The sequence below is a fragment of the Labrus bergylta genome, chromosome 10 (assembly GCF_963930695.1).
Source record: "Labrus bergylta chromosome 10, fLabBer1.1, whole genome shotgun sequence".
Taxonomy (NCBI): domain Eukaryota; kingdom Metazoa; phylum Chordata; class Actinopteri; order Labriformes; family Labridae; genus Labrus; species Labrus bergylta.
The window spans coordinates 9,695,777-9,721,086 of record NC_089204.1 but is presented as its reverse complement, the minus strand read 5'-3'; the positions used below and the strand labels follow the sequence as shown (position 1 = coordinate 9,721,086).

The window sequence follows — 25,310 nt, the reverse complement described above, 5'->3', positions numbered from 1 at the left end:
ATGTTGTCATTCCATTGGATTACACATAGCATTGATATAAAGGCAAAAAATCTCATTATAGTGTTGTGTAGCGGACTCTGTTGGTACGGCCGCTACTTCCGCGTTGTTTATTTACGTCACGTCTCACGTCAGGAAATCCCCCGCAGCCCCTCCCCTCTGACAGGGAAAGTCCCCCGCTGTGAGGAGCATATGTGAACGGCTAGTTCGGGAGAATCTCCGGAGCGGTCCTCCTGTAAATATCTAGATATTATCCGGAGTGCACATGTGAAAATGGCTATAAACAAACATACCAGGGGCCTCATGTATAAACTGAGCACAAACTAAAATGTTGAGTACGCTGTGTTACACGCACTCGACGGGAAGGATCCATCTGTGTGGCGTGAGAATGTGTGGACCCTGCCGCAAACTCTAGACCTGTACCTGCTTTAATCGGCTGTGCAAGTCCTCTTTGTTGTACCAATAAGAAAACCTCACAGATCAGACCTGGGGCTCCATTGCACTCACCCTGACCCTGCAGGGACCGGATCACACAAAAGCTCTGTCACCCCTTAAGCTGTCATGATATTTGTCCACAAACAGGCAGGAGAGGAAAGGCAGGGTTTCCCTCTCATGTCAGATGTGTGTAGGTGACGACCCGGTCTGGGGAGAAAGATGGTAGGAAGTCCCACCCAACCATCAGCGGGGTCACTTTCCCAGGGTGAAAAAAACAAGGATGAGCGCTGAAATGTACAGACCCAGATTATGCAGATGCCTAAATATATTCCAAAAGACCAACATTACTTTACTGATATAGGCTTTACAAAGCAGCTGAAATATAGATGTTCTCTTTACTGCAAGAAAACCATCTGCCAACCAACCTGACACCCACGTCGCTTGTTTATCGCGACGCAGATGCTGATCCCTTTCAGCCACTACTGGCAAGATAAAAGCTGTAACAAGTCAGCAGTCAACTGAAGTTTAAACAGCACAGTCAACAGAAAACTACTGAACAAGTATTTAGCTGGAACTCTAGTAGTATGTGAGATTAGCTGCAGAGAGGCAGATACAAACACAAAATCATTCACACACACACACAACTGGAAGCATGACCCCCCCTCTGGGTTTATACTTGATGGAGATAGTAAACAGCTGCGGGTCATATGACTCAAATGTATACAGACTGTCACAGTTCCAGTGTTTGTGTCTGTGTGAGAAGGGTGTAAGCACATCACACACAAAAACAGATTGCAGTTTGTGTAAACAGCTGAATATTCATCAGGTAGCAGAATGAAATGGTTCAAAGAAGAACAGCTGGCTCATTGCCTTGTTTGTACTTTAAGTGTTCAGAAAAGTTGCAAAGATTGAGCATCAAGACATTGTTGGGTACATTCAAATATAACCTCTTAACCTGTAAGGAAATGTTGTATTCTTTCCCTTTAGGAGTTTATTATGGTACGGATACAATATACATAGCTAACAAAAACAGCCATCCAATAGAGGTAAAATTAGAAGCTAATTTGCAACACCCATCCCTAGTTCTTAATGAAACGACAACACTGGATGATGTATGTTCTCGATGTCTGCCACAATCATTGATGTCAATCAGACAACATAAAGATGAACACCACTTAATAAACAATCTGAAACATGAATGTGAAGGCACATTGTCTAATCCACAGCACATCAAATGAAAACATCCTTTTGATCAGAAATAGACCACCTGGATGGAGCAGCGAGAAATAATGGCCAGGCATGACATGCCTCTGTTGCTTGGATACAAGCTCATACTAGAATAAAGGAAGTGGTCGCTTTAATGCTAAATGATTACCCAGCTATCACAAAAGGCCTTGGGATAACATGGAAACAGCCCCTGAGCCTGAACATAAACTGACATACTGGAGCTTTTGCTTTATCCTCAGTGGATGCTCATCTGTCACAGTGCCTTCATGATCGTGGTTTAAAAAGCTCATGAGGCTGCTTTGTCGGATGAGGCAGAGCATTTTGGCAGAATTATTAATGGATATATAATCAGGGGAGATGGGGGATTATTGTGAAGTAATAGACCTGCAGCTCACAGGTGTTTGAAAAGTACACAATTTCTGTGCTAGGGGTTCCCAAACTTTTCATCTCACGACCCCGAAAATAAGGATGCCAGAGACTTGGGACCCCCACTGTTCCTGGAGATGTTTAAGGCATATAACGTAGCACACAGGCACACACTGATAGGCTAATCCAAACTCTGGAACCAAAAGAACAATGCAAAGGAATGAAACGGCCTAAAGCCATACAAATATTTAATATTGCTATTTAATGTAAGTAATGCTAGAAGCAGAAGTCATTTCCATGAATAGACTTAAGTGCTGAGTGTTCACTTTAAAGACACACAAACATGTTCATCTTCAAGTGTAAAGAACAGCAGATAGATTGTTGCTGTCATGTGCAAACTTTCATTTCAAAGTTCTTTTTATTTTCATTTCAAACGATAATGATAATAATTAATGATTTAATATGGTTTCACCTAAAGGTGACCCCCATCCTGATCTATTTTAAAATGTTGTGTTGTACTTCCTGATAGCAGGAAGTGTGAGTGGATAAGGATGAACAACCAGGTTGCAGATTTCTTAGTTGAGTCTGAAGTTTATTCAGGCCGACTTCACACGCCAGGCAAGGCAAGTTTATTTATAGAGCACATTTCAACAACAAGGCAATTCAAAGTGCTTCACAAGACAAAAGCATCATGACAGAGGAAAGAAAAGAAACATTAAAAAAGAACATTAAAAAAAATCACTGAAATTATTAAATCTGAAAATATGTTCAAATAAAAATTATTAAAATTAAATAAATTTAGATAAAAAAATAAAAGTAAAGAAATGAAAAGAGTTGAAAACAATATTAATTACAGTGCGGAGTAAAAGTTTAAAATATTATTATAGCTGTTTAATGAAAGGCAGCTGTAAACAGGTGTGTCTTCAACCTGGATTTAAAAGAGCCGAGAGTTTCAGCAGACCTGCAGTTTTCTGGGAGTTTGTTCCAGATATAAGGAGCATAGAAACTGAAGACTGCTTCTCCATGTTTGGTTCTGACTCTGGAGACAGAGAGCAGACCTGTCCCAGACGACCTGAGCGGTCTGGATGGTTCATAATTAATCAGGAGGTCACTAATGTATTTTGGCCCTAAACCATTAAGCGCTTTACAAACCAGCAACAGGATTTTAAAATCTATTTTCTGACAGACTGGGAGCCAGTGTAAAGACTTCACGCACAAAAAACAACATAACATCTCTTCCATCCAATATTAAATGTTTCCTGCAGACAAAACACAGGAGAAGGCAGTCAAACAGAAAAAACTCTCTCCTCAGTCTACTCCTAAAAGAAATCAAATCAACCAGTCTGCTGGTCTCACATACCTTACATACACTGTTGTGCCAATCAGAGAGGAGCTCTGTAATCAGTGCCACACTGACTTCAGTTGTAATCAATCTCACCTCCCCCTGGGGTGGATGAGACTCAAGAGTGATTGAACAAAATCAATTCTAATTCAAGTTTCCCACAAAGCATACTATCATAGACATACATAATATAAACATTACCTTTTTTTATACTTTAAAAAGCAACATAAGTTTATGTTATATTCATGTTAATCACATATTTACTAAAGTAACTAAACTAAATTATCCACACATATTTTTATATAAATATTAACTTGTGAGCTAGAGGAATGTGCACCTTCTTTGCCTAAACATAAATATTTTTTAAAAGATCGACAGCTCAGTGGGGAGTCAGATGGCTCCACGACAATAAGTCTGAGTATTCTTTTTACATTTTTTCAAGGTCAAGAGTAGGTGGATGGCAAAGCAAGGATATGTTTACACCTGAACTGTACAGCTAGATGTGATCGTTGAACCTAATCCTATCATTCTGATACTACGGACATTAACTGCTGCTAGCAGCCTCCAATCTTGTTTCACTAGACTGGATACCTGTGGAGCACACAACTGAGGCGAATGCATGCACCTCATAATTCCAAGATAATTGTTTCATTAATTCAGAAAAACTGGGCAGTTTTTTCTTTCTTTCATGATCAGGTCACTATTAATTGTGTGATATTTATCTCATTAATTCAGAAAAACAGAACAGATTTTTATTTTCTCATGTGAATACACCTCTGAAGGGCTAGGGACCAAATGTATTTATTTAAGTTTGGGGACAGACCTTACGTTTGCCTAAATATGAATACAATTGTCAGTCTTAAGTCCCAGCTGAACTGCATTTAATAAGACCATGACCTCTCCTTTATCTTAAAGGAGCAATATGTAACTCTGACATGTATTGTTTAATGAGGGTATTGCAGTCCAAATCCAAAACATTGAGAGAGCTGCTGTTTATGAACACAAGTTCTCAACTGTTCTTTCAGGAAATTATCCTCATGAAGATAGCTGGATAATTGATACAGTTTTGGCCTACTGTTTTTGTTCTATCAACATCTTTTTGTTTGACACCTGGTGTTTTTTTTTTTTAATGTTTGGGTTGTTTGGGAATATAAATAGGATACAGGGAGAATTGATTTTGTTATATTTTTTTATAAATTAGAATTATAAATCATCAGAAATATTTACTTTAACTGGTTATTTGAGCCCAAACCAAACAGTCAGGGATCAAAAGTCCACACAAGTAGGAGAACAGGGGTCTTCAAATACTTTTCTCAGTAAACTACTGTCTATATTTTCCACTACACTTTAGTCTGATCTGATTTAGAATGGTCTCTGCAGCCCTGGTTGTTTTTCATGAGAAAATATTTGTTGTCTTTGGCCCTTCTGATACTCAGACTATGGCAGGGAGATCACGCATCATATCCCATAAATAAAGACTTTAATGTCCAGCTTCTGTCAATCCAAACTCACTGTATCATGTTTATTGGAAAACATACACTGCACAACACCTGCATCAATTCTTCCTCCTGCAGCAGAGTCACAAGATCCAGGTCCAGTCTTTTCACTACATTAGACACAAGCTTTGTTTAGACTGTATCCAGCTGTTTTCTACATCACCACAGTGCATGCTGACTCAGAGTGTCCATGCCCCCCCCTTTTTAATCCAAGAGGCTCAGGATCCCCACTGGATACTGCACGAGGAAGTCCAGTAGTCTGCCTGACCCCTCTGATCACATCCCAAAGGTGGAGGTCATGAAAGAGGATCCAGGATCCTGCAGAGCCCCACACAGTGACAGAACCTGCACATTAATACACACTATAAACAGAAGGGCCTGCCCAATTGGATACAGGAACATCTGGAGAGAGGGGTTAACTAGAACATAGACTTTATACAACTTATCACAGCTGTACCAATCAATCCCACCATATTTTGGGTGGTATTAGATTAATCCGTTGGGACTTGGGTTGGGAACCAGAGGGTCGCCGGTATTCAAGTCCCGATGCGAACCATAATATGGAAGTTGGTCTGGTAGCTGGAGAGGTGCCTGGGCACTTCACGAGTCCTGCTGAGGCGCACTTGAGCAAGACACCGAATCCCCATCTGCTCTGGTGCGCTCAGTGTGTAGCAGCTCCACACTGACATCGCTCCACTAATGCATGTCCACAGGTCCTGTTTGAGCATGTGTGGGATTCGGGCCTATGTGTGTGAGAAGCATGTCTCTCAATAACTGAGTTTCCCCGTGGGGATTAATAAAGTATATAAAAAATAAATAAAATAAATAATAAAAATGTATCTGTTTATCTTCCCTGAGATATTTTAGGATATTGTGGATGTGAATGAAGAATGTTTGCTAAGTGAAGAATCTAAGCTTGATACAAAAGCAACTGGACTTGGTTGAACTTCCCTTTGGATCAAGCTTCGATTTGCCCTGACCTGGACGACCGAGAACCAACAAAGACATCTAATTGAAGGATGACCATTGTCATTGTCTTTGAGAGGCCAATCACTAGCCATATAACGGAGATCCAGATTAGCACCCCTCTGACAGCAAGAGGAAAAAAGAAGAGTAATAACATGTTTACACGGCTTAGACCTGCTCTATATATTTGAAATGACATGAGGTAATTTAACTAAAGTAGTTTGTTACTATACTTAAAAATGAATGTAAAGACTCATGACCATTAGGGGATGTATCATTAAACTGGTTATTTTTACTTTTACAGGTCATTCTCAATGGGGCTTTGTTGTATTTAATGCTTCACCATTACCTTTAAATTAATTCTATTCCATTCTCTGTGAAAATTGTATTATTTTGCAAGGAGGCATAACTTAAGTTACTTTCATTTGTTTTCTTTTATGATAGTATTTTGTACCTTGCACTGCGACAAGTTTAAAGACTTTTTCAATGATCAACTTCTGAGGTTGGGAGGATTTATGCTTGGTTGTACCACTAGACCCACTTGAATTCATTTGACAGACAAGAAACAGTCCTCACATCTCACCACTACACAGGTTAGTTATATTTAAAATCAGTGAAATCAAAGTCGGTCATTTACAAAAATGATCACTTGGTTACAGTTGGAGAAAGGTTGCACATATTGGATAGGAAAGCAGCTTTTATTCTCTTAAGGAGACAGGAAATGAACAACTTTAAAGGAAATAAACAAGAGTCTCTTATCCATCCACCTTGACCTCCTCCCTGGTGTGTGAACTTTTTACCTCTAAGACCACCGGACTTCTTCCTTTAGATGAGAAACAGTCAGAACTCTTAAAGCTTCTGAACCCTTTGTTGCTTCAGTGTTAATATTTTATTGAAAGATAGTTATTTATTTAAAAAGTGAGTGTTATTGAGATCAGAATCTCTTTATAGAGAGAGAACCTGTGTTGAAAAGCTTAACATGAAAACTGAAATTATTTATTGCACAGATTATTAAGAGCGTTAGAGGCTGTGAAAAAAATAGAACCAGAAATGCAAGTTACACAGTGGATGTGGACTTTTGGAGTGCTATTTATTCTGAAAACAGTCATCTTTTTTTTTTTTGCTATTGTTAACAATTCCCCTATACACTCATCTAGTACTTTTTATTTTCACCTTTACCTTAAAGTGTCTCCTATCAAAGAATAAGAATTCATTTACTTGTTTAAAATATGCACATTGTGTCCAAAATCAGATCAGATAAACTGAAAAAAACTAACATTTTTGGATGATGTTTTCAGCAGGGTTGCATATTTGTTCTTAACTCCAGGCAGTCCTGTACTGCCCTCTAGTGGTGAGAGTGATGTACAACAGGATTGAAGGAAGCCATGCTTTCCACTGTAACTTGATTTTCACAATCATATCTTGTCATACTGTTAATTATTTTAGATTATACTTTAAATGTAATCGAATCCACTCAGAACCTCTACCTATCTGTGATGTAAGAAACACATGCCCTTTAATTTTTTTGTAAGTAAAACAGATTGGTGCATTCAAACAATCATCATACAAATTCAGTCATTAGTTTCCTATTTGAGTACTTAAATGCTGTAACTTTTCATTTTTGTTAAGAAACTGCCATGTTAAATAATTACTGTGTAGTGTGCTAATAACGACCTGCTAGTATTTCAAATCTAACATGGCATTTATGCACCTCTATCTAAAATCACTATGGCATTACCATGACAACATTTCCTGTTATTTTTTCTCCTTTAAGTGGTGTGATGCAAACATTAGGTTCAACATGCACCACTATTCTAACTTCCAAAATGCCCTGTAGCTTGTAGTAGTTGCCTGTACATGCCTCACTTGACTCCATTAAGTGTTAATAAGATCATAAAAATTAATGAGCTGTAACTTTTACTTGTTTATGTGGTCTCATTATTTTAAAGCAATGTGGAAAACTTCATTGTCTTCTGCATCAGCTTCCAGGTACTCTCGCACAGAATTGTCATGGCAACGTTTGGGAACCATCTGATTGTTCCAAACGTTGCCCATATAGCATCCATCTACAGTTGGGACCCCCTCAAGCAAATTGTACAACTTCCTTTTTTGTTATGATTGCAAATACCATAATATTGTTAACAGTCTTTTATAAATTCTGTCCCAACAATAATCAACAGTCATAGTAATAGTTACACTTTTAAAAAAACCATATTTCTCCCTTGTTAATCATTCATTACATCCAGTATGTAGCTTTGTTTTGTGTTATTTAATTATATTGAAAGATTTTCATAGACAAAGAATACAAAGTTGGATATGCAGTGATCAATATCATCTAAAAAGACATATATCAAAAATGTTATGTGTAGTAATATTAGTGAGTTGATTCTTATTTTTGTTTATTTGTGGTCCCTAAAATTAACCCTTGGAACCCCAACTTTGAAAAACACTGCTCTAGTACACTGCATATGCAATAATTAAAACATGTGAAACAAAATAGAAGTATGAATGGAAAATTGTAGAAAACGTTGTAAATTATAAGCATCAAACCACTTAGTCCTCAGCAACTATTGTCTTATTCTTCATTCTTCAATACACTGTTAACTATTCTAACTCAACGCCACTGTTTTACACTCACGTAGTAAGACTTTAATGAGCACATAAACAAAATAGAAAAGCTTGTCCCAGATGGTCTCCACTATGAAAAATACAAAGCATATGATGCTGGTTTTATGGTGATTAGAGGTTACTGTTTCAACAGAATCATTTCACACTACAGAGGCTTCAGCACAGGCACGACATACGGTGGGCTTTAAGAGACATCCCAGTGAAAACAGTGAGCAGGTTCTGCTGTAGTGGGTTTTTTGTGATTTTACCAAGGTGGGTCTTAAATTAAGTGACAGCCTGAATCAACAATAAAGAACAGGATTGGGATCAAATTGCTTGATCAATGTTCTTCTATTTGAAGAATCACATCAGATAGTCCACCTTATTAACGAAGGGACTGTTTAACCCAGACCCATTAACACTCAGAGTGGGAAGCTATGATGATGTATCTGCTCTGTTTCAGGCAACTGAACGTTCATATTGAAAATCCAGAGGGCTGTTACGCCCCACCCTATGGCAGCTCTAGAATGATAATAATAATAGATTCAATTATATAGCTCGTTTCAAAGGCCCCAAGGACGTTTTCCATGGTGGAGGGACCAAACAAAGAGAGAGAGAGAGAAAAAAGGAGACAGGTAGCAAAAGGATGGGAGACCGATGGAGAGGCAAAGTTAAGTGAGGTTGTGGAGAACAGATGTGAAGTCTTTTGAATTTGTCCAAAGCTTGGGCATTGCAGATGTCTGAGGAGTGTTCCAGAGGGTGGGGGCTGTGACACTGAAGGCCCTGTCTCCATAGGTATGGGGTCCGGTGTGTGTTATGGACAGCAGGCCGGTGTCTGAGGACTGGAGGTTACGGGATGTGTTGTGTGGGTGCAGGAGGTCGGAGAGGTAGGCCTACTGAGGGCATGGGGGGGATTTACAAGTGAGGTGAAGTATTTATTATTTGATTCTGCAGAAGAACTGCCCACAAACTGACCCAAATTTAACAAAATTAAGACTAAGAGATTAAAAAACACAACAACAGTTAATCTCTGTCTGAGAGGCATATGATGAAGTACCCACTCCAAAGCCTCGTAATGTACTGGTGGACATTTGCTAGAAATACACTATTCTTTCTAGCAACACCATTAAACACTGGTGTTATAGCTTGTAAATGTTGAACTAATAATATCGGCTTTTGTAAAAGGGAAATTTAAGGTATATGACGGCAGTTAGCAACATTAAATAGGCTACATTAAATTAATGTGACTCGGTAAACATATGGAGTTTCACTGGCCTTAGTAATTGAAAGTTAATGAAATTGTCAGATTCCTTTGGTTTACACAACTTGTAAATCCGGAACACAGCATCTCAACATAGAGGCCTTTGAGTTTCCACCCCATGTATGAAGTAGGGGTCGCGGTGGCCTAAATAGCAGTAGTGTTGATATGGAGGATGAAAGTGTTCTTCTTCTTCTTGTGATAAAGTCTTGTTTGTGTGGATTAAACAGGATAGAAGGCTAGCTTATTGACCTACAAAACCAGTTTATCCCAAAACGGATATGGCCGTATGCTGCTGGCTGCATTCAAAATGGCATTCATGTTCTCTTTTTTTCATTCATTCATTTTTTAATTTGTTCCGTACATGTCAAAACACACAACAGAAAAGGAAAAAGAAAAAAAAAAACAATTCACACTTTATCCCATGTACGGAAAGGAGCAGGGAGAAGAATAAATCTTGTTTTGCCTGCCCCTTACTCAAAAAGCAAACAATAAATGTCTGGATGGTCTGTCCAATTACAATCAATGAATGAATATCATGCCAACATAAAACAAATCTGACAATTCAGTCTTCACTTCCTCAGAAATTAGAACGAAAACACACACAAAGCACACTAACTGCCAATTTCATACAGTCTTTGTTCTTATACATTTTCTTAAAACTGAAATATCTGAACACAACCCTTCAAATCATTATTTAAAGAATTCCACAATTTAATTCCAATGACAGAAATACATTTATGTTTTAAAGTTGTTCTTGTTCTTGTTCTTCTCTTCTTAGAATAACATTTTCTTCTATGCTCTTCATCTTCTGAGCTAAAAACAAACATCTTTTGTAAACTTTCAGGTAATACTTTACTCTTTGCTCTGAACATAACCACAAGTGTCGGTAACTCAACTCAATCTTTCAGTTTCAATAAACCTGATCTTAAAAACAGCCCGTTGGTGTGCTCTCTATAGTGGACTTTATGAATGATTCTCTCTTTTCTGTAAAATAAATAACGGATTAATGTTTGTGACGTAAGTGTGTTACCCCACACTTCAACACAATAACTAAAATAAGGCAAAATAAGTGAACTATACAAAATCCGCAGTACCTTACAATCCAAGAGAAACTTTGCTTTGTTTAAAACAAACATATTCTTGGACACTTTTTTTTTAACATGAGCTATAAGTGATTTCCACGTTAACTTATCATCCATGATCACACCCAATCATGTTGAAGAAATGGCCAAACAAATTTAGAAGCAAAGTGTTTTCTTAAATCTAAAGCTCAACTTGTTTACCAAGTAGGTCCTATGTTGACACATACAAGCAACACTCTGGCCTAGAGAGTTCTATAGAGGATATAAAAGCAGACAAACAGATAAACAAAGTCAACAAGCTAAATCAAGCAAGCTCAAACAGATGAGCTGCACAAATAAAATATAAATACAATAATGCAAAAGCAAATCTACACTTCACTTACACAGATGTGTTCTAAACTGTGCACATTTTTTAAATAAATGCTGGATACAAAGTGACTCTCGGCTGCACAGAGGTTTTATTTGCTCACATTAAGACGGTAGCCTTGACTTACTCATGGCGATGAAGAGATGAAATATAGTGTATAGTGTGTTACACTAAAATAAATATAGACTCGAATTAGAGATGATTAAGTTGTACTGCATTTTTTCATGGCTGTACTTAATCATGAAGAAAATGTTCTGTTTCTGGTTGTTTTGTTGTGGTGTGCTCAGCACTTGTTTTAAGTGTAGGCTAATTCTTATTTTATTTTAAGTTTAAGTCTTTTTTGAGGATCTTGATAATCACCAGAAGAGAAAAAAAAAATAGAGTTGCTTCATTGGATTGTCTAAACTGATCTGGTTCCAATAGCTATGGCCTAATCCTTGGGGGGGGGGGGGGAATGCACCACATCAAAATCAATAAAACTGCTTGTTTTCCACTTAAAGTCTCAGATTGTTATTTCAAGTGTCTGACAACATTGTGGAATGCATTAAAGGAAGTGGATCTGGCTAGCATTCCCCTTCATAGATCTATTTGGCGTATCAAAGACGGAGTCAAGTGATCTGATTGGCTGCCGAGACTCTTTCTGTCCCCTGCGATCCCTTTTATGATGCATCAAAGAGGCTGCCAGGATTATCTGTCTGATTCACTTCCCAGTCTGCATGTTCAATTACTGTTTCGGCAGGCTACCTGTTAACTTGGAGACGTGCAGGAAAAACAGCCTGGGAGGCAGGGAAATGTGATTTAAAATAGAGCCCACATATTATAAGGCCTTATTAGAGGTCAGTTTATTGAACCATTGAATCTACAAAAGCATTTATTTTTTTCTTAACATTGTTTATTTTTATTTGACATCACACCTTCTCTATCACATCGCGTTTCTTTCCACCAACATGTTCCCTCTTGAAGCCATGTTAGGGGGGCGTTTGCAATGAATATTCCCTCTACTGAATTTTTCCCCTCAGCAGCATCAGTAGCACTGAGCCAGCCTCCGACCAGACTACGCTGTTCCTGCTTGCTGTGTGTGTGTGTGTTTTTTTTTTTCCCCCTAAGGTTAGGAAGCAAGATTACGCACAAGGACAGCAAATAAACGGAACCAAAACAAAGCGCGACGTCTTTCACCGTGGGGGATTCCGTGTTTCGCGAAGGAGAACCTCTGGCACGCACCGATTCGCGTGAAAGGAGTGCAAAACAGGTATAAACTTGGAGGGATTTCCATTTTTCATGCCTCGGCGCATATCCGGATAGACGGGGGCGCTTTACTTTCCATGTCTGGTGTAATTACACACATGCAGAGGATTGGAGGCTACATGGAAAAAAAAAAAAAAAAAGAAAGGGGGCGGGCGGGGTTTATTAAGAGGAATGGGTCGTTGTGGTTAATCTCTTCTATTGTAGGGGTTACAAGCAATAGAAGGAGTGAATGATTTTACTAGCTAAAACATGTCGACCTGGTTTAACCTAGCTAACATTAACCCTTAACTGTGTGCGTGTCCCTGCTACATTTGAGCTGATAAATAAAATCACCTCTGTGTGTGTGAGTGTGTGTCAGCTTGTGTCGCTGTGACAGTAACAGTGGTAGAAAAATCCAGTTTTTACGTCTGCGTAGCGACTTGTTTTGACTGTAAGGCTCGGTACGGTACAGTAACGAGAGGCTTCATGGCACCGGTCACATTCCCGTCTTTTTTTTTTTTTACATTCGGCTCATGCGCCGAACACCTCACTCACTCACATACACACGCGCCATATCCTTCCACCTTTTCGTGCGCCTGTAGTGCATATATACATCCAGAATGCAGGCCGCAGCCTATCAGAGCGCTCATTGCTGGAACTTGTTTACATGGAGACCTCGGGGGAGGGGAGGGGGGAGGGGGGCGGTAACCTTTCGTACCGTACGCTGTCAATATGTATGGTTTGAAGTAAAAGGAGAAAACGACCGACTTTGTTAAGGCAGCTCCGTTGTGGTTGTGACGTATATATCCTTTTTTTTTCCCTCCTAGACAAAACTCAAGGTTGTTTTGCTGTTATGTTGTCGTTCTCATCCAATTTGTTTTTGACAGTCAAAGTCCATCACTTATAAGATGTAAACAAAATATTTAACTATAAATTATACAATTAAAATGTGTTTCTGTTTTGGTTTTATTTGAACAGGTTTAAACTACTTTTCCTTCAGCTGGAAATATATCAGAATAAAAATAACATTGGCAAATAACGCCAGAAATATTGTTGTTTTCCCACAATGAAAAAAAAAACAACCTTTGACAATATTTGGATTTTTTTTTTTTCTTTCTGTAATATTATGAATTCAAATGTGAAGCGTTACCGTAAGTTGTTTTAACCCTCTCTGTGTGGTTGTGCTTTGTATCAGATAGCAGGATGTCAGCCAGAGGAGGAAAGAAGAAGGCCACCAAGCTGTCTCGCTCAGCCAGGGCGGGTGTCATCTTCCCCGTCGGGAGGATGATGAGATACCTGCGCATTGGCACGCACAAATACCGCATCGGTATGGGGGCTCCTGTCTACATGGCAGCAGTCATAGAGTACCTGGCAGGTAAAGCTCAAGCTTCATTACAGTTTCAGTGATAATGATTTCATTAGCTGTCAACAAGTTGAGCAAAAAAACAAAACTTGTGTTGGTTCTTGATTAATGGCAATCAAATAGAAATGATTATAAATTGAATTAAATGCAAACAAATATTAAACTGCTGTTGTTAGTTGATTTTTAATGCTTTATTATATTATTTGTTTAAGTATTTAATTGTATCTAAATTACAGATTGTAAATAGACAACACATAGCTAATCATTCTTTCCTTGGCTACATTCTATAATTCTGCATAAAGGATACAGGACGGTCTTATATCTGTGGGCTAGATTGTCAGTGGCACTGATAGTTATGTATAAGATGTATTATAAATCCAACTCTCTGTAGCATGGGAGTGTGTGTGTGCTTCTTCATGTGTTTCTGTGTGTCTTAGACAGAGCATGCGCTCGTAGGAGGGCTGGGGAACAAACGGAAACAAAAACTTTTCCTCTCCCAGCCCTCTACTCCATTAAAAAAAAACAATTTGAATGTGTCAGCACATACACTGATATTAAACTGTGCAGTAGGTGCACTGTTGTGCGTCCCGTGTGTGGATTAAGCTCAGTTGAGGAGTATTGTGAACTAGTTTGCCCTTCTTTTTAATGCGTCCTCTTCATATCTGGAACACACTGGGACACAGACTTTACACTTTGAGCAGGTTTTAGGTGGTTGAAGGTGCGCTCATTTTCTGCGTCCTCAAGATAGGAGAGCGCCAGCTTTTTGACTGAACGCAACTCATTTTAAAACAAACCTTACACACTTAGAGCGCAAGTTCCTTTGCTGTTAGAACAAGGTGAGCACTGGGCATTCAAAAAAAAAAAGGAAAGACACCTGAACTGCACGGCAAGGTGCTTTGTGCGGGGCGTACGATAGGGCCCTGCATGTTTGATATACAGTGTTCTTTTCTTTTTTTCAGCTGAGATCTTGGAGTTGGCAGGAAACGCCGCACGGGACAACAAGAAAGGCAGAATAACTCCCAGGCACATCAAGCTAGCTGTGGCCAATGACGAGGAGCTCAACCAGGTAACACAGCGTTTAAAAGTGTCTGATTAATAGTTAGGTGTAGACCTCTGACATCAGAGACAGTTCAGAGGGTGATATCATCACAAGAGAGTGAAGAGGAAAAGTGAGGAGAAGCTTAGTTGACACTTCAAATATTGAGACCTGTAAATGCGCAGGGGAAACATTCACAGCAATACATTTTGTTTACAAAAATATTATGATGGAAATTGGACATAAAGTGTTGATCTCTAAGTTAGGGGCACGGCATTCACACGTATCTCTCTCTACCATCAGCCGCTGGTGGCTCAGGTTGCATGGTGCTCCTTTAACCTCCTCTGCTCTGTCAGACGCACCTGAAGCTCCAGCATGACACACTCATGATACCAGACTGAGCATCGTTAAGTCTCTGAAAACATTAGAATATAGCACAGATTTACAGTTTCCAGAGAAAGCAGTGGCGTAGCAGCCGACATAAATAGTGTTTTGGCTGTGTTCACTCATTTATTATTTGTTTTATTAGTTAGAAGTTATGTCCTTGATATGATGTGAGTGAAGTCTTTTCCCTGTGTGTGAGGCCTGTGTGGTTGATCGTTAAGGTTTTGGTCTCACAGCAGATGGTGTGTGTAGCAGCTAATATTTCAGAGGGTGTGAAGTATCCCAACACCGTGGCTGATCTCTACTGGGAACGTCCACTCTTATTTCACATCTGCTTGCACGGAACATGTCACTTAAAGAGAACAGCCTCCTCGGGATTACATGTAGGTTGGAAATGTGTCCACGGATTTGAAATATTTGTTTCTGAAATGTTTTCCCTTTAGCTCCTGCGTGGGGTCACCATATCGAATGGTGGGGTTCTTCCTCGGATCCACCCAGAGCTGCTGTCCAAGAAGAGGGGGAGCCGGGTGAAAGTGGACAGCCAGGCATCCGTCCCAGAGAAAGAGGAACGCTCGAAGAGCAAGAAACCCGTCAAAGTCTTTAAAAAGGTTAAAGGAAAAAGAGGGCGAAAGCCAAAGGTCAGTCAAGCCATCGACATGGACAGAATATAACTTTATGTGATGGGAGGGGGGGAGACCATTAAAAAAGCCCCCATATGATGCAAAGGACATTCTTTCAAGATCCGACCTTCAAGAATTTACTTCCAGCCCTAACATTAGAGCCTGACTGATTATGCCCTATGGGTTTAAGTCTGTCAATTCACCTCTACAATACCAGTTATTAGCACCCCAAAAAAAGATTAAAACAATAACAACAACACTTGTGTCAACGCTATTTGTCAGGTCTCTATAAATAATAAAGAGTTCTGTCTAGACCTGCTCCTCTTATTAAGTGTCTACTAGTCCAGTAAAAGACTTAATACAAACAAATCACATTAATAAAGAGCCACGTATTGCTTCAAAATTTACACCACAGTTCCCAGTTTTCACTTTTATTCTCTGCACTAATTCATGAACTCCGACTTTTTCGACTCACACCTCATTTGAACTATTAGGACCTTAGTGCTTCGTGACTACTACAGCCAATGAGAGACTGAGTAGAAACGGGCAAGTCAGTGTGCTGCGCACTGGCACCACAAAGTTGCCAGAAGTATTAACGTCTTTCACAGAAATCTGCGCGCCTCCACGGCCGGCATTTTTCATGGAACAGATGTGTCAGTTGATAAGAGGGATAACAACAGGGTCAGCAGCAAATGAGGTCAGCTGACTCAAGTTGGCAGTAGTGAATTCAAGTGAAACAAAATGACGTTATTGGAAACCAAATTTACCAGAAGTTAAAAAATAATATTAATAATTACTTTTCAAATGATCTTCCAATTTCAAAGGTGATAATTAATGGTTCAGGAGCCCAGCTCTGAGTTTCCTGAAATAACTTTTAATAATGATTTTGAACTATACAAATACAAGATGGATTGATTGGTTGATATCCATCAGTATATTTCCAATAAATTGTCAATCTGCTCAATGGGTCTCTACTAAATAAAGAAAACAAAATATATTTTGTTAAAGCTAGAAGAGCTCAGACTCACTTAATCAAAGAACATGTCACAAACCCAAGAGTCTGTGGGAGAGTTGGATACTCTATTGGATATCTGTACCCCTCAAGTAGTGAGGTGGGAAACCTTGCTATGTGTTTGTTTCTGTGATTATTGAAGTTTGGTTTAACTGAGTCTTTCTTTCTGTCCGGCACAGAACGCAGAGAGCGAGTCTGTACCAAACTCCACAGGAGAAGACGGTCCAGGAGAAGGATTCACCATCCTGTCAGCAAAGAGCCTCTTCCTTGGACAGAAGGTAACACTCCCGTATGTTTACATTTGAGAAGTGTGTTTCCTTGCGCTTAGCTGATGACTGTATGAATCCACAGCTTTCACTAACGGAAAGTGAAATCGGTAAAATTGGAACGATCAAGGTGGAGGGGATAATTAACCCAACAAATGCAGAAATGGACCTCAAAGACGGAGTGGGTGAGAAGGACTTGTTTTATTTTTTATGAACCACTTCCTTCAAAGCTTTGAGTTGTGTGCTCACCTTCTGCTCTGCTCTCTTTTAGGCAACGCCTTGGAGAAAGTAGGAGGCCGAGAGTTCCAGGATACAGTCAAGGAGCTACGAAAAGCACAAGGACCTTTGGAGGTGGCATCAGGTACAGAATGTCATGTGACAGATGTGTGATCTGTTGCACTACTACCCAGATTATATATCTGACATTTTAAAGTGTTTTCCAAACAACACAACATACCTCGACACATCCAGAGACCTGAGCTATGTGTGTAAAGTTTGCCATACTTCTGTCTTTGCTCCCTGCAGTGGCCGTAAGTCAGGCCAGTGGGATGGCAGCTCGCTTCGTCATCCACTGTAACGTCCCTCAGTGGGGTTCAGAGAAGTGCGAGGACCAGCTGGAGAAGACGGTGGAGAACTGCCTCTCTGCAGCAGAGGAGAAGAAGCTCAAGTCCGTGGCTTTCCCTTCACTTCCTGCTGGACGGTGAGCTCCCCCTCTTCACTCACAACACAGAAGCGAAGGTGTTTTGGTGTCAGCCGGTACTGCTTACTGTCCATTTAGGTTTGACGTGCAGCTCACTAGGGATGACATACGGTTCTTCTGACATGAAGTTTAAAGAAATGGCTGCTTGACGGAGACTCTTGACTCTTTGTCAATAACAGGAGTGTCAGTTCCTTTTCTAACACCTGAGCATTATACTCAATCAGTCAATCCTTATTTGTATAGTGCCAATTCACAACAAGTGTTCACAACTCGAGACGCTTTAAAAAAGAGCAGGTGAAAGACCAGAGTCTTTGTATTCCTCGCGTTCCTGTTGTCCACATTTCCTTGCAGCTGAGGTGGAGGTCGGAGCAGGCCGTGCATGAATGAGGACGACAGTGTCGGCTGGTCGTAATAGATAGATTACTCTGCTGGGAAACAAAGATTGATTATTGAGCCCAGAATGGTAGAATAAGGCACCAACTTCATATTTTGATTGTCGTTTAAGAGCTTTATACGGTTGGAATTGTTAGACAAAGTCTGTATTTTTTACATATTTTGGTGTCTAAATGACACATACATACAATAGTTTTTTTTTTTGATTGCTTCAGCTTGTAGTCTAGATTCAAGCTGCTGTGGCCTCAGTGCAATCTCTTAGAGTGAATACACCTTATTAAAGACTAACTTAAGAAACCTAAGTGTTGTTTTTTACCACAAGGTCTCATAGAAATGACCTAATAACATTATGGAAAGCATCACTACAAAACTATCCCTTTGTTAAGGTAGTATTAGTGTCACTTTGTGTTAATGTGTGTGAACCAAGCCAACATTAAAACACCAAAGTCATACAAGAAAACATCAAACTGACCGATTGAAGCAGCACAAGACACAACAACCCCTTTACCTTCACAGTGAGTTCGATCTCAGGAGGGATCCTTTCTTTAACGTTGTCAGACACTTGGAGTCACAGTCTTAGCCTGTCAGTAGTGAACACTTGCATTCTGGTAGATTTTATTCAGGCACATTTATCCTGAAGAGATTGGTCTGTGATTTCCACCCTTCCCACTATAGTCCCCATTATCTTGCCTGATTCTCCTGTGGTGTGAGGTGTGTTTGAGGTGTGATTTTTAACCTCCCTGATCTGCTTGGAAGACGATCAGGGCCGCCCTGATTTGAGATCAGAAATCCTGTTGTGTGGTGAGAAAACCGAGGACGGCCGAGCACGGACTCTGAATTGGCACGTGGGACAGAACAATTGCCGACCAAGGAAGCAAGCTGACTGATGCAGCAAGCACGACAAATATTACCATGGCGACGACAGCAAAGGCGAAGCATAAAGATAGATTGATGTCATAAATACAGGAGCAACCTTCACTTTATACATCGTGTCCTGTAAAGCAAACCACAATCCAACTGACAGTGAGAGGAGTTGGACCACGAGAGATTACACGTTTTGATAGTCGAGACTCTGGTGGTTGGTGAATGAATCGGTTAGTGTGCTGAGCACGCCACACACTTTAAGAACTGAACTGTTAATCTGGGATGATTCGTCGTCATGTGTGGGATCTCAAATTTTCTTTTAGTGTCTGCCAGGCCTTAGCTGTAACGGTTAGTGTAGGACGATAGTGACACTTGCGGTATCACCTTATGGTTTAGATCTATGCAAGGTGCGATTTGTAAAATAAAGTGGGCCTATAGACTTTGAAGCCTTTTAGGCTATTTCTTTCAGAATAATTTCTTATAGAATAATTATTTTTGTTCTTCAATTGTTTGAATTAAGTAATTATTCTATATATAGAATTTATATATATAGAATATATTTATATATATATATAGAATTATATATATTACTTAATTAAAACAATTTCAGAACTTGAATTTAACCACTGCACGGAATATTTGAATCAATTTTTTTACATTTAATTCATCAAGTAGCGCTCTCTGTAAGACGTCAGCTTCAATATAAGAAAAGTGCTTGATAAATACTGTTTTTGTGTATTAAATGTTATAGACATTTGTGATCGGTCAAACCACCTGTCAATCTTAATGTCATGTTGACTAAATTAGCCAATTTAAAAATTAGACCCGCCCACATTTCTCCGTCTCTGAGCAGAATCTCCGAGAGTAGTTCTCTGTGGAACGAGACGGAGTGACGGTGGCTGCGTGGAGTTTACTTCACGAGAGATGTTGTTGGAATGATTTGTGTTGGGGGGGGGGGGGGACACATTCTGTCCCCACCGGAGATAAAAAATAATTCAACAGAGGCAGGGATATATAGACCAGAGGGGGGGAAATACCCCCCCCACCCACCCCGGTAAATCGCACCCTGGATCTATGTTGCTTTTAGCTGCAGGTCATGATGGGAATTCTTCACTAGAATGTACTGCTCACTTCTCACTTCTCACTTTTATCCCGCCGACTCTCACAGGAACGGTTTCCCAAAGCAAACAGCCGCCCAGCTCATCCTCAAGGCCATCTCCAACCATTTTGTGTCGTCCACCAGCTCCTCTCTGAAGAACATTTACTTTGTGTTGTTTGACAGTGAGAGCATTGGGATTTATCTTCAGGAAATGGCCAAGCTGGACACCAAGTGAGGATCCCTGCTGAAGGAGTTTGTTTTTCTAACTGTTGTTTGTCGCCGCTGGTATAGATAGGTGGTTTGACAGTAGGGGTTTTTCATGTGGAATCTGTCTTTGGTTTAAGAGGAAAAAAAATATTTGTGAGTGGAGTGCTCTTCACATTTATGTTTCATTGTTCCTTCAAAATGTTATAATTCTTTTTAGATTAGATAATTTAAATCTGAACAGTTTATGGGTCCTCGTTTCATTGATGTTTTTACATTCCATGTACAATTCTAACAGTTTTCTTTTTCCTGCCTCTGTAGTTTCTGATACAGTTAGTTTACTAAAGATCTGTGGTTCTCATTCTGCTTTGAAATAAAAACTCAGATGTTTTACACCAACACTTATTCTTTTCTTATTTTGAGAAGTTAAAAAATGTAACATTCAATTTACTTCAATCTCAAATGCTACAGCACTGTAAAAACAAGAAGTTGATGAGAATAATTAGCGAAACAAATTTGATGAACTGCTATTAAATGCAGGTATCCATATGTACCGAGGGGACTATTTGCACAACATGACAGCAGTTATGAAACAGCTTTGAGAGAGCTCAGTTTAACTCTGCTGTATAAACTTAGTGAATCTCTTGAACAGCTTTTCAAAATAATGAATTGTCAAAGTTATTTTCAGACTCCAGTGTGTTTGATCTTGTAACGTGATTATTAAAAATGATCCTCGCCAGCTATTGCTAAAACTGAATTAATGTGCCGTCACTGGATGGGTAAAAGGACAAACACAACAGCACTAACATGCAGATGTAGTGCAGGGCCGACAGATCAATATTCAACTGTCTGTATTTTAGTTTGTTCCTCATATGTATTGATGAATGTGATGACAATTTTATATATAAACCATCAGGTCAAATTCATTATGTCCTAGAAAAAATATTTTCTGCCATCATTCCTGTCCTATTCTTGTTTACACACAATGACAGAATCGCCTGGAGGGAAAAGATTCTAACATGGCATAAACTGTCACTTGATGAACTGACTAAATAATGGGAAATACAGGTCCAAGGTCAAGGTCCTTGGACCTTGCATCACTCCAATTCTTGTAAATTAACTAGTATCAGTCAGTATCACCTGGAGGGGCTTTCATTACCTTTGGTATACTTGTTTCTTTTTTTGATGCAAGAGAAAAAAGTCCAGAAGGAGAGACGGGCCTAATGTCACTCTAACCTGAAGACGAATCACTGAACCATCACAGGCTTTTAGACATCAGGTGTGCAGTGAGTGAGTGAGTGTGTGAGGGCTTGGACACACTATCATGACATCATACAGGGACTGGAACTGAAATGCACACTCCACCAATAAGAAAAAAAGGTTTATCTATTGTGTATTTGTATTAATACATTACAGTGTTAATATTAGAAAACTATCAAAACGATGGCTAAACAAACATGTCCCCAATGTAACCAAGTTTGCAAAGAACTCTGGGTATGTCTCAAAGGAAAGTGTCGAAATGCATCATCAGAGTCCTCGTGCACCCAGTGATTTGACTGTTGGACATCACTAAACAGGACACACTTTCCTGGACCGCGTCTGAAAGTCTGTGTGTCTCGAGTGTGGAGATTAGGATTTAGCCAATGAGAGGTGTTCTCTTGTATAAAGCCCGCCCTCTACGGATTGTGTGAATATTTTAAACATTTAAACACGTCCATCTTTCAGCCAAAGTTTCACTGTGATCCTGTGGATGAAAAACAATGAGTGCTGAGGAAAACTGCAACTTGACAGACATCCAACTGAGAAATTGTCTCTTTTCCACTTTTTGAGGAAGCGCATTCATGAAACACAAAAATACTCACCTTTTAAAAAATATTCTAAGAGGAGAATCTTTACTAAAACATTTTTTGCCAGAGGACTCCCTGAGTTAAAAAAGACTTTTCAAGGTCAAATAACACAACAAAAAGCAGAACAAGCCATTCTTTACATTATATTTATTACATAGTAAAAAGTACTTTACCTTGCATTTATATATACACATTATATTCATGTCATTTCCTGTTCGAGCAAGAATCAACTCCTGATATATATATGAAAGAGTCCCATACAACAAAAAACACACAGCTCACTGACTGTCTCATGTTGGTGGCTCTATAAGGCTGTAGTGTTACCTGACTGACACACACACGCACACGCACACACACACACACACTGTATCTACAGTATGTATATTAGACTGCGGCAGAATCATCCATCTCTGCTTTCTGAAACTCAATAAATAACATTAAACATCACTGAGACGATCTCAGGGCCACTTTGAATGGATGCTTTGCCATCTGTGCACATGTACGGGTCACTCCAGGTCACATATTTGGCATTAAAACGGTGAATTAGTCTTCATCAGTTTGTCAGGTTCATGTCGTTGTACACAAGGCACAGTCAGCATGCAAGAATGTCAGCAGGTTTCTATGGAAACAAACTCTAGTAACGTAATACCTGACTGTGAAGTGTAACTGTAACTAAGTATTCTAAACACCTCTGAATTCATAGCAAAGACGTATTTCTTCTTAAAACCATCTGAATATATATGTGTCTTTAAAGTCGTGCCAAATCAACTTTTATAATATTTGAGCTTCTTATGTATGCGCCTTCAAATTTAGTGATGTTCATTCTAACACTTCCAGGCTTGTGGTGTAGGCAATGGGTTTCCAGATTATAAACACAAGAAGGCAAGACTTTTATTTGTGTGTGTTGCCATGGTTCACAGCCTGACTTGAGGCCAACGCTAGTTTTTATAGCGTTCAAGACAACATTTAGGCTACTTCCTATCAACAAGAAAGGTGAAACTGCTGCCAGATGATAGGTGATGTTTTCAAAAGGTTCAGATGGAGCTATTGTCACCTCAGAGCTGGGTGGTTTAATCAATATAATGCATCACATTTTATCTTTGAATCGTATTTTGGTTTGAACATTTTGCCCAGTTGCTCTCCACACAGAAGGTTTTCTCTGAATGCTACGAACGTGATTGGTTATTTTGCCTAAAAACAAAACTAGAACACTTTTGATGCCAACACTTTTCCATTGCCTACAGACTTTATGCACATCTGGTACATCAGTACATGAGTATCCATTGAGACCCAAATATTCAAGTTTATTTGTTCTGCTGAGATTTGCGCGTGCTGTTCTCTGTACGTCCGGCGGGATAAATTGATGCATTTAAAACAAGTTCTGAAATAACACACCGTCTAAAATGAAACGCTGAAGTATTCATGCTACAGGAGGAGAGAGGGATGGTTTCAAAGTAAAAAAAAAAAAAAAAAAAAAAAAGCATTATGTTATAAATTCATTGATCAATTCAAACATGACATAATTATTAATTATTCAACATCAACAGTCAGGTGTTCTCTTAATCCCACTGCAGCTTCCGTAGGTTTCCTCGTGATATGATGAGCTAGAAGTTATCAGTTACATAGAGAGCGCCTCAGGCTCTGGGGATTAATCACGCGTGGACTGATGTACGCACTGATCAGCACAAACATAAAATGACATCACATATTTGTTATAATAAAGAATAAATGTCCCTATTTGGATCTCTAACTCTTCTCTGTACAGGGGGGCCGGGCTCGCTCAATTATCTACATGTAGGAATGTTGTAGACGTGATGTATCCGTGGGGTGTTTGAAACAGGCTTCATGTGCACACAATCCCCTTTTGCCTTTTAGTGGAAGAGGGAACCACAAGGTGTCTGAAAATCAAAGCTTTATATATCTGTGGGTGAGGGGGTTTAACGTTTTTCTTACAGTTTGACTCACACTGTTTCCTTAGTCATGGTTGATTCTATCAGGTCTGTTTTAGAACATCTGGGGCATCGGACTTTTGAATCAATAACATGCAGTATCTTATATCCAGATAACCAACTTTTGTGCCCCTGCCTGTTATCTCCACATAAATGAAAACGCCGGTGTGAGAAGTAGTTCAGGAGGTCAGCCTGGGCTTATCAAGTTGAAATCTAAAGGATGGTGATGATGGGGGGGTTGTGCTGCCATTCAGGTGGTAAGTGTATCCTTCACGACTGAATGAGGAAACACGGGAGTGACCGTGCTAAATCCAGGTCAACCCCACTCTTCTGTATAAGGTACGTTCAGAAGTCTTAAGTATGAGATTTTAATACAATAACAAATTGACACTGGTCTTATCCTCTAAAGCCCTGCTCACTGATCTGAAGTTATTTTCTTTTTTTGTTGTTGTCTAAAATATATATATTTATATATAATGTAATGAGTCTAAAAACACAGAAACTGGAAAGTAAAACATTCACAATGCACAAAATCATTTCTTTGCTGACTGCCACAACACTACGTTTCTCCCATAAGAGTTACAACCCCGGCTGCAGATAGAACTTTTTACTTACAGTAATAACGTTGAACATTTCCTGGTGGGGTTTTTGTTATGCATTTTCTTAATATCTGGACATTGTGTCACACTGTCTGCAGTAAAATTAAATAAAGTTAACCAAAAGGTGCACCACTGATTGCCTGTTTTTCTTTTTTATAAATCTCAAATGTGAAGTGGGATTTTTTTCTTCAAATGTGGTATAACTGAGGTGTCACATCTTAATAATCTTCTCGTTCATTAATCACAGTTTTCACGAGCAGCTTGTGAAGCTGATGGGTCCAGTTGTTCAGAGGGGTGGAGGTCTGCAAAGAAAACAGAGTGGTGGAGGTGGTTGGGGGTATTTCTCTTACTTGACCTCGTCAGACGGACTTGTAGGTCGGGGACCTGACAGAAGCGGTACAGGGGACGTGGCCTCAATGAGGGCGGGGTTCAGAATGATTGGCAGGGACATGGGTGGGACTCCCACCTGCAGTGGAGAGGCGAGTGGCTGCAGGATGAGGGGGGATTGGCTCAGGGGTGAAGAAACTTGGGCAGGGGACGTTGTTAACGGCACCGGCATGGGGGACACTGAGGGAGGGACTGGAGACGATCGGTCTGATGCTGG

The 25,310-nt window shown here is 39.6% G+C and overlaps 2 protein-coding genes across 4 annotated transcripts in view; one reads left to right on the top strand and one right to left on the bottom strand.

Moving 5' to 3' along the window:
• The first annotated feature begins 12,173 nt into the window (after positions 1 to 12,173).
• On the top strand, positions 12,174 to 20,710 carry macroh2a2 (macroH2A.2 histone). Its single transcript, XM_020626961.3, has 9 exons — positions 12,174 to 12,395; positions 13,566 to 13,745; positions 14,693 to 14,799; positions 15,597 to 15,791; positions 16,965 to 17,063; positions 17,137 to 17,236; positions 17,323 to 17,412; positions 17,577 to 17,751; positions 20,177 to 20,710. The coding sequence occupies exons 2-9, from the start codon at positions 13,574 to 13,576 to the stop codon at positions 20,340 to 20,342; spliced, it is 1,104 nt and encodes a 367-aa protein (XP_020482617.1). The 5' UTR covers positions 12,174 to 12,395; positions 13,566 to 13,573; the 3' UTR covers positions 20,343 to 20,710.
• A 1,578-nt stretch (positions 20,711 to 22,288) lies between these two features.
• gbf1 (golgi brefeldin A resistant guanine nucleotide exchange factor 1) overlaps positions 22,289 to 25,310 on the bottom strand; it is a 70,704-nt gene continuing 67,682 nt past the window's right edge. For all 3 annotated transcript variants that reach the window (XM_020626476.3, XM_029275537.2, XM_020626479.3), the window contains exon 40: positions 22,289 to 25,306. In XM_020626476.3, the coding sequence (XP_020482132.2) occupies positions 25,053 to 25,306 (254 nt within the window). In that variant the 3' untranslated portion in view covers positions 22,289 to 25,052. The remainder of the gene's footprint in view (positions 25,307 to 25,310) is intronic.

What these genes read in the sequence shown, in the direction of transcription:
- macroh2a2 (XM_020626961.3), top strand. Translation starts at nt 13,574, where the DNA reads ATGTCAGCCAGAGGAGGAAAGAAGAAGGCCACCAAGCTGTCTCGCTCA. An exon ending in AGTCATAGAGTACCTGGCAG is followed by an intron (nt 13,746 to 14,692) that starts GTAAAGCTCAAG and finishes TCTTTTTTTCAG; the next exon opens with CTGAGATCTTGGAGTTGGCA. An exon ending in GCCTCTTCCTTGGACAGAAG is followed by an intron (nt 17,064 to 17,136) that starts GTAACACTCCCG and finishes ATGAATCCACAG; the next exon opens with CTTTCACTAACGGAAAGTGA.